General features: G+C 41.4%; 1 protein-coding gene across 1 annotated transcript in view; it reads left to right on the top strand.

Moving 5' to 3' along the window:
- Window positions 1–521: 521 nt before the first annotated feature.
- Window positions 522–16,297, top strand: part of LOC126416916 (uncharacterized) — an 85,140-nt gene continuing 69,364 nt past the window's right edge. The window contains exon 1 of the mRNA XM_050084799.1: window positions 522–685. Within this exon, the coding sequence (XP_049940756.1) occupies window positions 522–685 (164 nt within the window). The remainder of the gene's footprint in view (window positions 686–16,297) is intronic.

A 16,297-nucleotide genomic window follows, 5' to 3' on the forward strand; every position in this document is an offset into this window, starting at 1 on the left:
TAGAGGGAGACCAAGAGATGAATACACTAAGCAGATTCAGAAGGATGTAGGTTGCAGTAGGTACTGGGAGATAAAGAAGCTTGCACAGGACAGAGTAGCATGGAGAGCTACATCAAACCAGTCTCAGGACTGAAGACCACAACAACAACTACAATACAGATAAAACGAGCTGCCGTGCAAAAGTGAGATATGCGCCAATTTACACAAGAGGGTACCGCAATTTCAGTTGACGTAAGGGATATCGATGGATGCAGTAGAGATTACAGGGCATCAAAATTGGGTTTCCACAACCTTCTGTACATTTCTTCAAGCCACGCAACTTTCAGAAGTAACTTCTGTAAGCGACATGTGGGCGTTTACTTGCTAGTGAAGACACGCCTTAAGCCAGACGGCACAAATACATCGGGCCACTAATGAGGAAAATCTTGGTCCGTCTATTTGCGACCGGGTGCGAAGACGGCGGCAAAAGCGAAACCCGTGTCGTGTCACCGTAGGCTGTCCAGCGAATCAATAGCGGCGCAATGGCCCCATTCTCGCCTCCCCCTGGCCGCCCCCGCCCCCTGTGCGTGCCCGTGCGTACTTGTGCGTGTGGGCGGCTGGAGGCGCGCCCACCCGCGTGCGTCGCGCCCACTTTGCATCACAACGGCCGCGCCGTGCGCCGAATGGAAACTCAGCGCCGGCCAGCGTTAACGACGGCCGTTCTTTTGACACACCGACGCTGCCGTCGTGGGGCTGGCCGCGCTGAGAAGGCGGAAACCGAGCTCTCTGGCAGGGGTAGTCACAATTCCAAATACTGGGGTTACGAGACGTCCAGAAAATCCTGAACATGTCCATTTCACCTTCTGTTGCGCTTCCGGGCAATATTTAAGAAAAATTATGAGGAACTATACTACAAAAAATTTTTATAGTAGATCGTAGCCGGCCACTGTGGCCGAGCGGTTCTAGGCGCTTCAGACCGGAACTGCGCTGCTGCTACGGTCGCAGGTTCGAATCCTGCCTCGGGCATGGATGTGTGTGAAGTCCTTAGGTTAGTTAGGTTTAAGCAGTTCTAAGTATAGGGGACTGATGACCTCAGATGTTAAGTCCCATAGTGCTTAGAGCCATTTGACTTTGAACCAGTAGATCGTAAACAGCCACATATTCATTAGAAAAGATTGAGATAACTGATCGCAGAACAGAAAAAGGAGCTACAATCGCTTACAAGGGGAACTCGCCACATTTCGCTGTCTGACACAGTCGAATCTTGTCAAGATGAAAGAAGGCTGAAAATAAAGAGACACCATCTTGGCTTAGGTGCCAACACACAGTAGCCTCTGATGAAATGACGATAAAAGTTTTGGCGCGACTCCATCAGGCTACTCGCGTGCGTTGTTAGCACAGTTGCTAAGAGCACTGTTTCAAAATTTTAAGCCTTGTATTCAGATCCAATCCTCTCTCGTTGTCGCGGAAGTAGGTGAAAATGGTTCAAATGGCTCTGAGCACTATGGGACTTAACATCTGTGGTCATCAGTCCCCTAGAACTTAGAACTACTTAAACCTAACTAACCCATCACACACATCCATGCCCGAGGCAGGATTCAAACCTGCGACCGTAGCGGTCACGCGGTTCCAGACTGAAGTGCCTAGAACCGAACGGCCACACCGGCCGGCTAAGTAGGTGACATCATTTTATGATATAGTGAAATACAATGGAATTAATGGCAAAGTAAATTCAGATTTCAATTCTTATTATAAATAGATTCTGTGATCACAGTTCACACGAATTAATACCGTCTAGAACACCAATACCAACAGTTTATCGTTTCCTGTCCCTGTCGTCGGTGTATTTATAGACAGTGATCTTTTCCGCTTCTTATTAGTACTGCCCGGTAGGAAGTGTATTTTTGGGCAGGGATTATTGTTTTAGATTAAATTTTTTCGGCCTTGTGGCCTCATGCGTTCGGTTTTCCTGTCCCTGTAGCCGGTGTAATTATAGACAGTGATCTTTTGACTTCTTATTATTACTGCCTGGGAGGAAGCGTATTTTTTGGCAGGTATTATGGTTCCTGATTTGATTCCTCCTCCTCCCCTGGCCTCGCGTGAGGTCGATGTGATTGCTGAATGTGTGGCGTTGTGAGTCTGTTAGTCCGCTTCTAGCCTGAGCATCCTTCGGGAGACAATTGTGACCGTCCTTACACCCGGTCGGTTAATTATTTCTATCCCAGGACATTTTGGTGGCAGGACATGCTATTAAAGTTGTCAGTTATTGTAAAATGTTAAATGGTTGTATTTTACTGTGACTGTTTTTGGCCACTGTTTGAAAAGGTTAAGTTTGCCCTTCGTTGGTGGGTTTTTTAAAATTATGTGGCTTTAAAATTGTTAGTTATTGTGAAAGATGAATGACTGTATCTTTACTTTGATTGTTTTAATCTACTTGGCATCCTTTGAAAATGTTAGTTCTGCCTCCCTTTTAGCGAGCCCTTGTAATTTAATATCTTGTTGTGCCAAAATTTAAAAGAAGTGGCTCCCTACATGTTCGGCAGTGAAATTGTATGCAAATTGGTGTTTTGTTTCATTAATTGGAAAGTTTTAATTTTGTTATTAAATGCTTTATCAAAGTCTGTTTTAAGTAAAATGGTTTGGCTATTAACGGTAAAATAAAGTTTAATTTCATTACCTGCAAAATTTTGATTTGTTATCAAATGTTTTATCAAAGCCGGTTTTAAATAAAATGGCTTCACCGTAAACTATAAAGTAAATTGTTTTGAAAAGGCGCTCATGTCTGCTAGCTTTTTTGGATCTGTTCCTGGTCAACTGGTAAAGAAATGACTTTTAATGGTTGAAAAAAATCAATAAAGAAATTGTAAATAGCAACTCAATAGTAGCCAACTAATTTTGGCCCCGTTTCCCAACTGGGGGTTTTCCTTGATTAATCGTAACACGAGTCCATCGAAACGTAAATCAATTAATGGAACGACATTAAGATGTACATGCAACAGCTACAAAATCTGAAAGGTTCACAAAATAAACCTATTATCAGTTTCTGGACAAATGGAGGGATTTCTGTACATTATTCACTTGTGGGGAGCGCAAAAGGATCCGTTCTTATACGATGGGCTGTTTGTTGATGGAATCGGTATACCGACATGTTCATTAAATGTAATTACATGAAAGTGTATGCCGTTATGTAAATTCTGCGACATATACTTTTACTGACAGGTGGAAGAATTACATTAGCCGATTACAGAAGAGCCCTAATGTCATTTCATTTGCAAGGGGAAATCACAAGTTTACGCAATGTAATAAAAATACATACCATAATCAATCAGTAGGCTGCAGCATTTGGTGTGTGAGGTTCTTTTCCTAGTGATATTCACACAAAAAATTGTGGCTGTGGCATATGGCTTCGCTAGTAGTTCGTGGCACCCTGAATTTATATGCGTTGTGTGTTTTCACGAAAGCACTGCTTCTCTTGTAGCGTAAAAATAGAACACAAAGCAAAACTTGAAATACTAGAATTCTCATGCTTTATTTTTCAGTTACTGTTAATTTTATGACATTTGTGAAGATACAATCTATTTCGATACAATCTTCTTTCGATAGGATTTGAAATACTTATTTTTTAGCCAATTGTTCCATTGTATTATACCATGTCACAAGGTATGTTGATATGAGGTACTTCCGCAATGACAAAAGAGAAACATAACGTAAAACTGGATTTCAACACTGGACGCGAAGCTTCCATACTGTGTTTTTAGCTCTCTGTGCTACGAACTCGATGGAACAGTGGTCTGATGACGTCGTGTTGAAACTTCGACTAAGCCAAAATAGGTGCACCTTTATTTTCACCCTCCCTTCACCATGCCAAGTTTCGACTTTATGAGAGAGCAACCTATGGCTGGTTCTCCTTGTTAGTAGTGGAAAGGCATCAGGACCAGGCCTCGTACCTGTAAAATTCTGCAGAGATTATGCGAAAGAACTTGCTCCCCTTCTAGCAACAGTTTATCATAGGTCGTTGGAGCCACGAAGGGTACCTAGCGACTGGCAAAGAGCGAGCACAGTCCCGTTTTCCAGAAGTGTCGTAGGGCAGATGACCGTAGCTATAGGCCTACGTCCTTGACGTCAGTCTGTTGTAGAATAATGGAACATGTGCTATGCTCAGCATAGATTTCGCGAAACTAAGCTCGCTCTCCTAGATCCACAGAGCTGTAGACATAGGCGCTCAGGTTCATCCATGTTCCGTTCCTTGACTTTAGAGAGGATGTGACACCGTCCCGCAACGCCGTTTCGAACAAAAAAAAAAAAAAGAAAAAAAATGAGCTTATCGGGAATCGGACTAGATCTGCGACTGGATTCAAGACTTCCTTGCAGACAAAGCTCAACAAGTCGCTCTTAACGGAACAAAATCGACAGACGTAAATGCAGTTTAAAGAGTAGCACAAAAAAGAGCCATAGGATCTTTACTGTCTACAGTGACCTAGTAGAGATGACATAGCAGAAAATGTCAGAAGTTCCGTAAGGCTGTTCGAGATGACGCACTTGTCTATAAAAAGGTAGCAACGCCAGACAATAGTAACATTTTGTAGAATGGACTGCAGAAGATTCATGAATGGCACAGGGATTGCCACTTGACCCTGAACGAAAATAAATGTAACATACTGCGCATTCTTTGGAGAAGAAATCCACTGCTGAATGAAATAGGAAGCCGCCTGGTAGAATTTTGCACAGAGCATAATTTAATCATCGCTAACACTTGGTTTCAGAATCTTGAAAGAAGGTTTAATACGTGGAGGAGACCTGTAGACACAGGAAGGTTGATTATACAAGGTGGTCCATTGATCATGACCGGGCCAAATATCTCACGAAATAAGCGTCAAACGAAAAAACTACAAAGAACGAAACTTATTTAGCTTGGAGGGGAAACCACATGGGGCTAAGGTTGGCCCGCTAGATGACGCTGCCATAGGTCAAACGGATATCAATTGCGTTTTTTAAACAGGAACACCCATTCTTTTATCATATATTCGTATATTACGTAAAGAAATATGAATGTTTTAGTTGGACCACTTTTTTCGCTTTGTGATAGATGGCGCTGTAATAGTCATAAACATATGGCTCACAATTTTAGACGAAGAGTTGGTAAGAGGTAAGTTTTTTAAATTAAAATACAGAACATAGGTACGTTTCAGCACTTTATTTCCGTTGTTCCAGTGTGATACATGTACCTTTGTGAACTTATCATTTCTGAGAACGCATACTGTTACAACGTGATTACCTGTAAATACCACATTAATACAATAAATGCTCAAAATGATGTCCGTCAACCTCAGTGCATTTGGCAATACGCGTAACGACATTCCTCTCAACAGCGAGTAGTTCGCCTTCCGTAATGTTCGCACATGCATTGACAATGCGCCGACGCATGTTGGTAGGCGTTGTCGGTGGATCACCATAGCAAATATCCATCAACTTTCCCCACAGAAAGATATCCAGGGACGTCAGATCCGGTGAACGTGCGGGCCATGGTATGGTGCTTCGGCGACCAATCCACCTGTCATGAAATATGCTATTCAATACCGCTTCAACCGCACGCGAGCTATGTGCCGGACATCCATCATGTTGGAAGTACATCGCCATTCTGTCATGCAGTGAAAAATCTTGTAGTAACAACGGTAGAACATTACGTAGGAAACCAGCATTCACTGCAGTATTTAGATTGCCATCGATAGAATGGGGGCAATTATCCTTCTTCTCATAATGCCGCACCATACATTAACCCGGCAAGTTCGCTGATGTTCCAGTTGTCGCAGCCATCGTGGATTTTCCGTTGCCCAATAGTGCATGTAATACCGGTTTACGTAACCGCTGTTGGTGAATGACGCCTCGTCGCTAAATAGAACGCGTGCAAAAAATCTGTCATCGTCCCGTAATTTCTCTTGTGTCAAGTGGCAGAACTGTACACGGCACTTAAAGTCGTCGCCATGCCATTCCTGGTGCATAGAAATATGGTACGGGTGCAATCGAGGTTGATGTAGCATTCTCAACAGCGACGTTTTTTATATGCTTGATTCTCGCACAGTTTGTCTGTTACTGATGTGCGTATTAGCCGCGACAGCAGCTGAAACACCTACTTGGGCATCATCATTTGTTGCAGGTCGTGGTTGACGTTTCACATGTGGCTGAACACTTCCTGTTTCCTTAAATAACTTAACTATACGGCGAACAGTCCGGACACTTGGATGATATCGTCCAGGATACCGAGCAGCATTCATAGCATACGCCCGTTGGGCATTTTGATCACAATGACCATACAACAACACGGTATCGACCTTTTCCGCAGTTGGTAAACGGTTCATTTTAACACGGGCAATGTATCACGAAGCAAATACCGTCCGCACTGGCGGAATGTTGTGTGATACCATGTACTGATACGTTTGTGACTATTACAGCGTCATCTATCACAAAGCGAAAAAAGTGGTCCAACTAAAACATTCATATTTCTGTACGTACTACACGAATATGTAATAAAAATGGGGGTTCCTCTTTTAAAAAAACGCAGTTGATATCCGTTTGATCTATGGCACCGCCATCTAGCGGGCCAACCATAACGCCATCTGGTTTCCCCCATCAAGTTAGACGAGTTTCGTTCTTTGTAGTTTTTTCGATTGATGCTTATTTCGTGAAATATTTGGCCCGGTCACTATCAATGGACCACCCTGTATAATGGTAAGACAGAGATTTCGGAACCAGATTTTAAATTGTAAGACATATCCAGGGGCAAATGTGAACTCTGATCACAATTTATACGTTATGAACTGTAAATTGAAACAGAGGAAACTGCAAAAAGATAGGAATTTAAAGAAAAATGACTGGATAAACTGACATTACCAGATGTTGCAGAGCGTTATAAACGCAGCATTAGGGAACTTTTGACTAGAGCAGGGGAAAGGAATATAGTAGAAGAAGATGAGTACCTTGGAGAGATGAAACAGTGAAGGCAGCAGAGGATCGAGTAGGTAAAAAGACGAGGGCTAATAGAAATCCTTGGGTAACATAGAAGTTACTGAATTTAATTGATGAAAGGAGAAAATATAAAAGTGAACAAAAGATGTACCCAAAAGGGAATACAGACGTGTAAAAATAACGACAGGAAATGCAAAATGGCTAATCAGGAATGGCTAGAGGACAAAAATAAGAATTTAGAAGCATACTTCAGTAGGAGAAAGATAGATGCCACCTACAGGAAAATTATAGACATCTTTGGAGAAAAGAGAACCACTTGTATGAATATCAAGAGCGCAAATGCAAAACCAGTCCTAAGCAAAGAAGGTTGGCTCTGAGCACTATGGGACTTAACATCTATGGTCATCAGTCCCCTAGAACTTATAACTACTTAAACCTAACTAACCTAAGGACAGCACACAACACCCAGCCATCACGAGGCAGAGAAAATCCCTGACCCCGCCGGGAATCGAACCCGGGAACCCGGGCGTGGGAAGCGAGAACGCTACCGCACGACCACGAGATGCGGGCAGCAAAGAAGGGAAAGCAGAAAGGTGGAAGGAGTACATAGAGGGAGATGTACTTGAAGGCAATATGTTGGAAATGGAAGACGACATAGATGGAGATGAAATGGAAGATACAACACTGCAAGAAGAATTTGACAGAGCTCTGAAAGACCTAAGACGGAACAAGATCCCGGGGATACACAACACTCCGTTAGAACTACTGGGAGAGCCAGCCACGACTAAACTATTCCATCTGGTGAGCAAAATGTATGAGACAGGAGAAATAACCTCAGCTTTCAAAAAGAATATAATAATTTCTATTCCAAAGAAAGCAGGTAGAGACAGGTGTGAAAATTACCGAACTATCAGTTCAATAAGTCACGGTTGCAAAATTCTAACAGGAATTCTTTACAAGAGAATGTAAAAATCTGGTAGAAGCCGACCTCGGTGAAGATGAGTTTGGATTCAGGAGAAATTTAGGTGCATCCGACGTGATACTGACCCCACAACTTCTCATAGAAGATAGCTTAAGGAACGACAAACCTACTGAAATATTCTCTTTCAAATTCTAAAAATGACAGGGGTAAAATACAGGGAGCGTAAGGCCATTTGCAATTTGTACATAAACCAGAAGGCTGTTATAGGAGTCGAGGGTCATGAAAAGGAAGCAGTGGTTGAGAAGGGAGTGAGACAGGGTTGTAGCCTATCCCCGATGTTATTCAATCTGTATATTAAACAAGCAGTAAAGGAAACAAAAGAAAAATTTGGAGCAGGAATTAAAGTTTGGGAAGAAGAAATAAAAACTTCGAGGTTCGCTGATGACACTGTAATTCTGTCAGAGATAACAAAGGACTTGGAAGAACAGTTGAGCGGAATGGACAGTATTTTGAAAGGAGAATATAAGATGAACATCGACAAGAATAAAACGAGGATAGTGGAATGTAGTCGAATTAAATAAGGCAATGCTGAGGAGATTAGATCAGGAAATGAGACACTTAAAGTAGTAATTGCTAAACGCAAGAAAACCTGTTCTGAAGAAGAGAAATCTTTTCTGAAGTATTTGTAAGCAGTGTAGCCATGTATGCAAGTAGAACATGGACAATAAACAGTATAGACAAAAATAGCTTTCGGAATGTGGTACTTTTTATATATATCAACAATTGTCATCCTGTAGACGGCTTTTATTTCTGCCTGCAGCCGTTTGCGCTTCGCACTTAGAAGCTGTCAAAAGTGCTGCCAGGTGTCAGTAATTGCCTGAAGTTGACTCTACCGTGGGAGTGTCTACAGGTCCCCAGCAATGGAATCGACTTTCAGGAACCATTTACACGATGATGTAGGCTAAGATCCTAGGTACCACACACTGGTGGACCCTCGTTTTCGAATAAATTGACAAAAAATTCGAAATTATGTCTAGTGCACAATGTTAAAAAATTCCCGTTATGTAGAATGTCAGCTTGGTCTAGGGAATAGGATAACAACTATACGTAGGAGGCTGTAGTTTCAAATCTTGCGCGGTGCAGCAGTTTTTTTGAATTTTAAATCTTTATCGATCTGATTTGGATGTAATTTTTTTGTTTCCATTCCATTCCTTTGTCACATAATTTTAATCATAATATTAATTTTTTTATTTGCTCTCTTTTTTTCTCCCTATCTTTCTTCTTCCATTTGAAACCTTTGTTGATGTGTTTTAATTAATTTTATTTATTAATTTCTATTTAATCCCTTTTTTATCGTCATGTTTTTCCATCCACGTTATTGCGTTCATTACATCTATTTCTCATTTTTGTTGAATTTCGTTTTACTTATAAACCCTTCTCTCGTTTAGATCTTAATCTGCATAATTTTTCCCGTAGTGCAGTGGGTATTTGTGTTGTATTATATGTTTGTATGAAGACTACCATGCAAAATAAGAAAAGATAATTTTCACATCTGCTAACGAAAAATACATTTTTCAGACCATTGCACAGTCAATATAAATAGATTATTTCGTCTTTTGTTTTTTATGTGATAGATCGAGATTTTTAAATAATTGAATATTAAAATAGATAAAGTTACGTAAATTCATATTCACAAAAATTCAGATTGGATAAAGAATGATATAAAGAAAAAATTAAACAAATGAAAAGGTTCATAGCTGATTAAAATGCTGTGAGAAAGGAATAGAAATATAAAATCACATTTAAACCAATTAATTGACTAAAAATAATTATTAAAGTCATTTCGATAGAGATTTAAAAATAAAAACTGTAGTGTAGTTGACGATATTGTAAACCACAATGTTCTACATGCAAAGCTGTTATTCTAGCGACTACGCCACGGAACCAGTCCACGTCGCATGACGTTTTAACGTCATTGACCGTCAAGAGAAATTTAGAAATTTTTGTTTCATCATTTGCTCGCAAACGAGGGCTCACCAGGGTGAACGGCTGCACGGCGTGATACCTGGGACCTTAACCTGCATCACCGTATATTTGGTTTCAAAAACTCTGTCACACTGCTGGAGACTTCTCCTCGTTAGTAATAACTAATAAATGTATTAAAACTTCATGTATGATGCGGTATTTTTCACGTATTTCAGTATTTATGACACTATATCTCCTGATCTATGTGTCATAAACCGACACAGTCACAGGCTTATGTGAACACTGTCTACAAAATGTGGTGCGAATAGTGCTAGTAGTAAAGTAGTAATAAATTTAAACTTCATGGACAATGCGGCAGTTTTTCACGCACCTTAGTGCTTATGACGTGATATCTCCTGCACTATGTGTAGCAGATTGACATAATTTTGTAGTTGCAATTAGAGGTATATCTAGGTACTGTCTGAGAAATTTATTGGGAATAGAGTTAGCAACACAGAAATAAAATTAAAATCCGTTTATGGTGCGACAGCAGGTGCAATTAGAGGTATATTTAGATACTGAAAAATTTATTGAGATTAGAGTTAGTTGCACAGAAATAAATTTTAAATCCGTTTATGATGTGACAGTTTTTCACGTGTGTAATTGTGCACGATGTCGTATCTCCTGAACTAAGATAGGTAGGCGATCACACCCACAGCGATGTTTCCTCAAAGTAAGGGGTATGTGTGCCAAAACTGGCTGAAATCGGTCTAGGGGGATGTGGATGGTTGGTTGGTTGGTTGGGGATGAAGACCAGACAGCGTGGTCATCGGTCTTATCGGATTAGGGAAGGAAGTCGGCCGTGCCCTTTCAGAGGAACCATCCCGGCATTTGCCTGGAATGATTTAGGGAAATCACGGAAAACCTAAATCAGGATGGCCGGACGCGGGATTGAACCGTCGTCCTCCCGAATGCGAGTCCAGTGTCTAATCACTGCGCCACCTCGCTCGGTGAGGAATGTGGAACTTACATGCTTACACACAACGATTTTTTTAATATGTATCGATTAAGGGTCGCCTAACCATAGGGAAAATGTAGGATATTAGGGATCTCAAAACGTAAGTCAGATCGAGACTACTTTATCCAATCAAGTGTACAACATACAGTGAATAATGTAGTGCAGCGTTCTGAAAATCAGAGCAAACTAAAATAAACTTCGTGAGAATCTTGTTAAATTGGAAGACTGCAGGAATCAAAAATGAATAAGACTTCTACATCTGGGCAACTCGCAAAAGCAAGGTAAAAGAGACATGAATTTAATATAGATAATTGAGCTTTCGAAATAAATGAAGAAATGAGTTAAATGCGAAATGCTCAGAAGATGGACTACGCTGTTGTCTGAGCAAGGCTTTACGTTCAAGCGCTGCGAGAGGGCGTCGGTAAGCGCCAGACCAGATTTGGGGAGTAAATCCTCTCCACTCCAAGTCCTATCCTGGACTCCGCGCAGTTTTCGAGCTCCACTTGGAAGGGGAGACTGGATGCAGCTGCTAATCTGACGAACGAATTTGTTCCCTTTTCTACGCAAAAAAAGAGAAAAGCGGCAGAAACTTCCCACCGATACGTGTAGAAATTCATGATACGAGGTATGACTGTTGAGCACTGCGTCAGCCTCACGCATTTCCGTGAAAACACGAGTAAACACGCCTGAATTTGGTACTCTGTGCTTAGAAAATTGTTTACCATACTCTCTACAAGCAGCAGCAGCTTTTCCATTACAAAACCTGCACATAAATACGGTATTGGTATAACCGCCACGTGTAAATGCACTATGTGATTAAAAGTATCCGGATACCTACTGAAAATGACAAGTTCATGGCACCCTCCATCGGTAATGCTGGAATTCAATATAGTGTTGGCCCATCCTTAGCCTTGATAACAGCTTCCACTCTCGCAGGCATACGTTCAATCAGGTGCTGGAAGGTTTCTTGGGGAATGGCAGCCCATTCTTCACGGAGCGCTGCACTGAGGAGAGATACTGACGTTTCAGAAGACCCCAAACGTGTTCTACAGGCTTTAGATCCGGAATCTGTGCAGGCCAGTCCGTTACAGTGGTTATCGTCGTGTAACCACTCCGCCACAGGTCGTGATTTATAAACATGTGCTCGATCGTGTTGAAGGACGCAATCGTCATCCCAGAATTGCTCTTCAACAGTGGGAAGCAAGAAGGTGCTTAAAATATCAATGTAGGTCTGTGCTGTGATAGTGACACGCAAAACAACAAGGGGTGCAAGCCCCTCCATGAAAAACACGATCACACCATAACACCAACGCCTCCAAATTTTACTATTGGCACTACACACGCTGGCAGATGACGTTCACCGCGCATTCGCCATACCCACACCCTGCCATCGGATCTCCACATTGTGTACCGTAATTCATCACTCCACACACCGTGTTTCCTCTGTTCAAACGTCCAACGTTTACGCTCCTTACACCAAGCGAGGCGTCGTTTGGCATTTACCGGCATGATGTGTGGCTTATGAGCAGCCGCTCGACCATGAAATCCAAGCTTTCTCACCTATTGCCTAACTGTCATAGTACTTCCAGTAGATCCTGATGCAGTTTGGAATTCCTGTGTTATGGTCTGCATAGATGTCTGCCTATTACACATTACGACTCTCTTCAACTGTCGGTGGTCTCTGTCAGTCAACAGACGAGGTCGGACTGTACGCTTTTGTGCTGTACATGTCCCTTCACGTTTCCACTTTATTGTCACATCGGAAACAGTGGACCTAGGGATGTTTAGGAGTGTGGAAATCTCGCGTACAGACGTTTGACACAAGTGACTCCCAATCACCAGACCACGTTCGAAGTCCGCGAGTTCCGTGGAGCGCCCCATTCTGCTCTCTCACGCTGTCTCACGACTACTGAAGTCGCCGATACGGATTACCCGGTGGTACGTGGCACCGCAATGCACCTAATATGAAAACGTATGTTTTGATCACATAGTATAGGTGAGTCACTGAAAAATTCAGTTATGCAAACTCAAGTAATACCTCAGAACAAAAAGACAGACGATAAATAATCCCTTAGGAAATGGAGTGGCAACGGGCGAAATTAGTATCTCTGTTCCTATGAAAGTAACTTCGTTTTTACCATACGATATGTTAGTTACGATCAGACGTACATGTACTTATATATGAGATGTTATCTAATTTTGCTCTATATTCGCGGTTTTATTCGTTTTATTCCTTTCACAGTACTATTTATAATCAGTCACATTCGTCCGTTGTGGGACCACTTTTAATTTTACAACACTCTCTGTGCCTCTACATTCTTGACATTTTTCCACTTTTGTAATCCAACCAATGTAACCACCACGATGACTACTCGAGCAAATCATATCAGTGTATATTGTGCAGGTTCAATTTTTATGCAGATTGATCGCTATAACTATGTTTGCCACATGGCTCCTTCTCACGTGGTGTACGAAAGAGGCGGAATACTTACATTATCACACATATTTGGATCCAGATTGCCAGGAACTAAGTTGTTGCATGCCTACATTGTGCAGTGGGCCGTAACATTCCATGTAAGTTTGCTTATGTTTTCGGTTATAGTGTTTCGCTTATTTATTTTACCTTCACCGTATCTTGTTTGGTGACTGCTTTCAAAACGCTTGGTAGGGACATAGGTTCAAACTCTTGTCACAGCTATATACGTAATGATTACTTTCAATAAACATTAAAGTTGTGGACCCAGAACTGATCAAAATTCTGCAACAATAGTAGAACACGTTATATGGAATGTTTTATTGCAGTTAGTCTATATTACAGACACCTAAAATACTTACTGTTTCTCCCCCAAAAAAAACTCTACGTATGTAGATGAAAATAATATATACTTCCTGGCACCGTGGATCGGATTCCATGTTACACTCTAGGTGCCCCAATTACTGACTAGTTAAGTCGTTTCTTAAGTGGTGGGTAATATGTTTAGATCTGACCTACTATCATGAATAGTTTGATAAAGTCCTGATGTAGAAAGCTATGTTCTGTTCTATGAATGTTCATGACCCAATGTTCAATTTGCAAACGTTGCCTGATCACAAGTAAGTAAAGGAATTTATCACAGTAATATAAACCCTTACATAAATCTGCGCAGCGTAAAATGGATCTACATCTACATCTACGTGATTGCTCTGCTATTCACCATAAAATGCCTGGAAAAGGGTTCAATGAACCAGCTTCAAGCTGTCTACCGTTCCGCACCTGAATGGCGCACGGGAAAAACGAGCACTTAAATTTTTCTGTGCGAGCCCTGATTTCTCTTATTTTATCGTGATGATCATTTCTCCCTATGTAGGTGGGTGCCAACAGAATGTTTTCGCAATCAAAGGGGAAAACTGGTGATTGAAATTTCATGAGAAGATCCCGTCGCAACTATAAACGCCTTTGTTTTAATGACTGTCATTCCAATTCACGTATCACGTCTGTGGCACTATCTCCCCTATTTCGTGATAATACAAAACGAGCTGCCCTTTACTGTACTTCTTCGATGTAATCCGTCAGTCCCACCTGATGCGGATCCCACATCGCACAGCAATACTCCAGAATAGATCGGACAAGTGTAATGTAAGCAGTCTCTTTAGTAAATCTGCTGCACCTTCTAAGTGTTCTGCCAATGAATCGCAGTCTTTGGTTTGCTCTACCCACAACAATATCTATGTGATCGTTCCAATTTAGGTTATCTGCAATCGTAATCCCGAAGCATTTAGTTAAATTTGCATTATCGCGTAATCGTAATTTAGCGGCTTTCTTTTAGTACTTATTTGAATAACTTCACACATTTCTTTATTTATGGTCAATTGCTACTTTTCGCACCATACAGAGATCTTGTCTAAATCATCTTGCAAATTCGTTTTGGTCATCTGATGACTTTACAAGACGGTAAATGACAGCATCATCAGCAAACGATCTCCTATGTCATTAACATAGATCAGGAACAACAGAGTCCGACCTCGGTAGTTGAGTGGTCAGCGCCACAGTATGTCAATCCTAAGGGCACGGGTTCGATTCCCGGCTGGATCGGAGGTTTTCTCCGCTCAGGGACTGGGTGTTGTCTTAATCATCATCATTTCATCCTCACTGACGCGCAAGTTGCCGAAGTGGCGTCAAATGGAAAGACTTGCACCCGGCGAAAGGTCTACCCGACGGAAGGCCCTAGTCACACGACATTTATTTATATGGGAATAATAGAGGGCCTATAACACTTCCTTGGAGAACGTCGTATATTACTTCTTTTTTACTCGATGACTTTCCGTCTATTACTACGAACTGTGACCTTTCTGACAAGAAATGTCGAATCCAGTCGCACAACTGAGGCGATACTCCGTAGGCACGCAGTTTGATTAGAAGACGCTTGTGAGGAACGGTGTCGAAAGCCTTCCGGAAATCTAAAAGTATGGAATGAATTTGACATCCCCTGTCGATAGAACTTATTACTTCATGAGTATAAAGACCTAGTTGTGTTTCACAAGAACGATATTTTCTAAATCCGTGCTGACTATATGTCAATAAATCGTTTTCTTCGACGTATTTTATAATGCTCGAATACAGTATATGCTCCAAAACCCTGCTGCAAATCGACGTTAGTGATATGGGCCTGTAATTCAGCGGATTATTCCTGCTTCCCTTTTTGAGTATTGGTGTGGCTTGAGCAATTTTCCAGTCTTTAGGTACGGATCGTTCTGTGAGCGAGCGGTTGTATATAACTGCTAAATATGGAACTATTGTATCAGCATACTCTGAGAGGAACCTGACCGGTATACAGTCTGGACCGGAGGCCTTCGCTTTATTAAGTAATTTAAGCTCATTTGCTACACCGAGGATATATACTCGTACTTCTATGTTCATCATCCTGGCAGTTGTTCTTGATTAGAATTCAGGAATATTTACGTCGTCTTCTTTGATGAAGGAGTTTTGGAAAACCGTGTTTAATAGCTCTGCTTTAATGGCACTGTCATCAGCGACTTCATCGTTGTTATCGTGCAGTGAAGGTATTGCTTGCGTCTTTCCACTGGTGTGCTTTATGTATGACCAGAATCTCTTTGGGTGTTCTGCCAGATTTCGAGACAGAATTTCGTTGTGGAATTGATTAAAAGTATCTCGCTGTATTTCGAAGTTCTGCAAAACTTTGCCAGTCTTGTGGATTTTGCATTGTTTTGGCATGCTTTTTTGTTGCTCCTGCAACAGCGATCTGACCCGTTTTGTGCACCTTAGGGGATCAGTACCATCTCTTATTAATTTATGCGGTATATATTTCTCAACTGCTGTCGATACTATCCCTCTGAAATCATTCCACAAGTTTTCTATGCTTACATAATCAGATCGGAAAGAGAGAAGACTGTCTCATAAAAAGGCGTTAAGAGCATTTTTATCAGCTTTTTAAATAGATATACTTTGCGCT

Source organism: Schistocerca serialis, chromosome 8, assembly GCF_023864345.2.
Source record: "Schistocerca serialis cubense isolate TAMUIC-IGC-003099 chromosome 8, iqSchSeri2.2, whole genome shotgun sequence".
NCBI classification, from domain to species: domain Eukaryota; kingdom Metazoa; phylum Arthropoda; class Insecta; order Orthoptera; family Acrididae; genus Schistocerca; species Schistocerca serialis.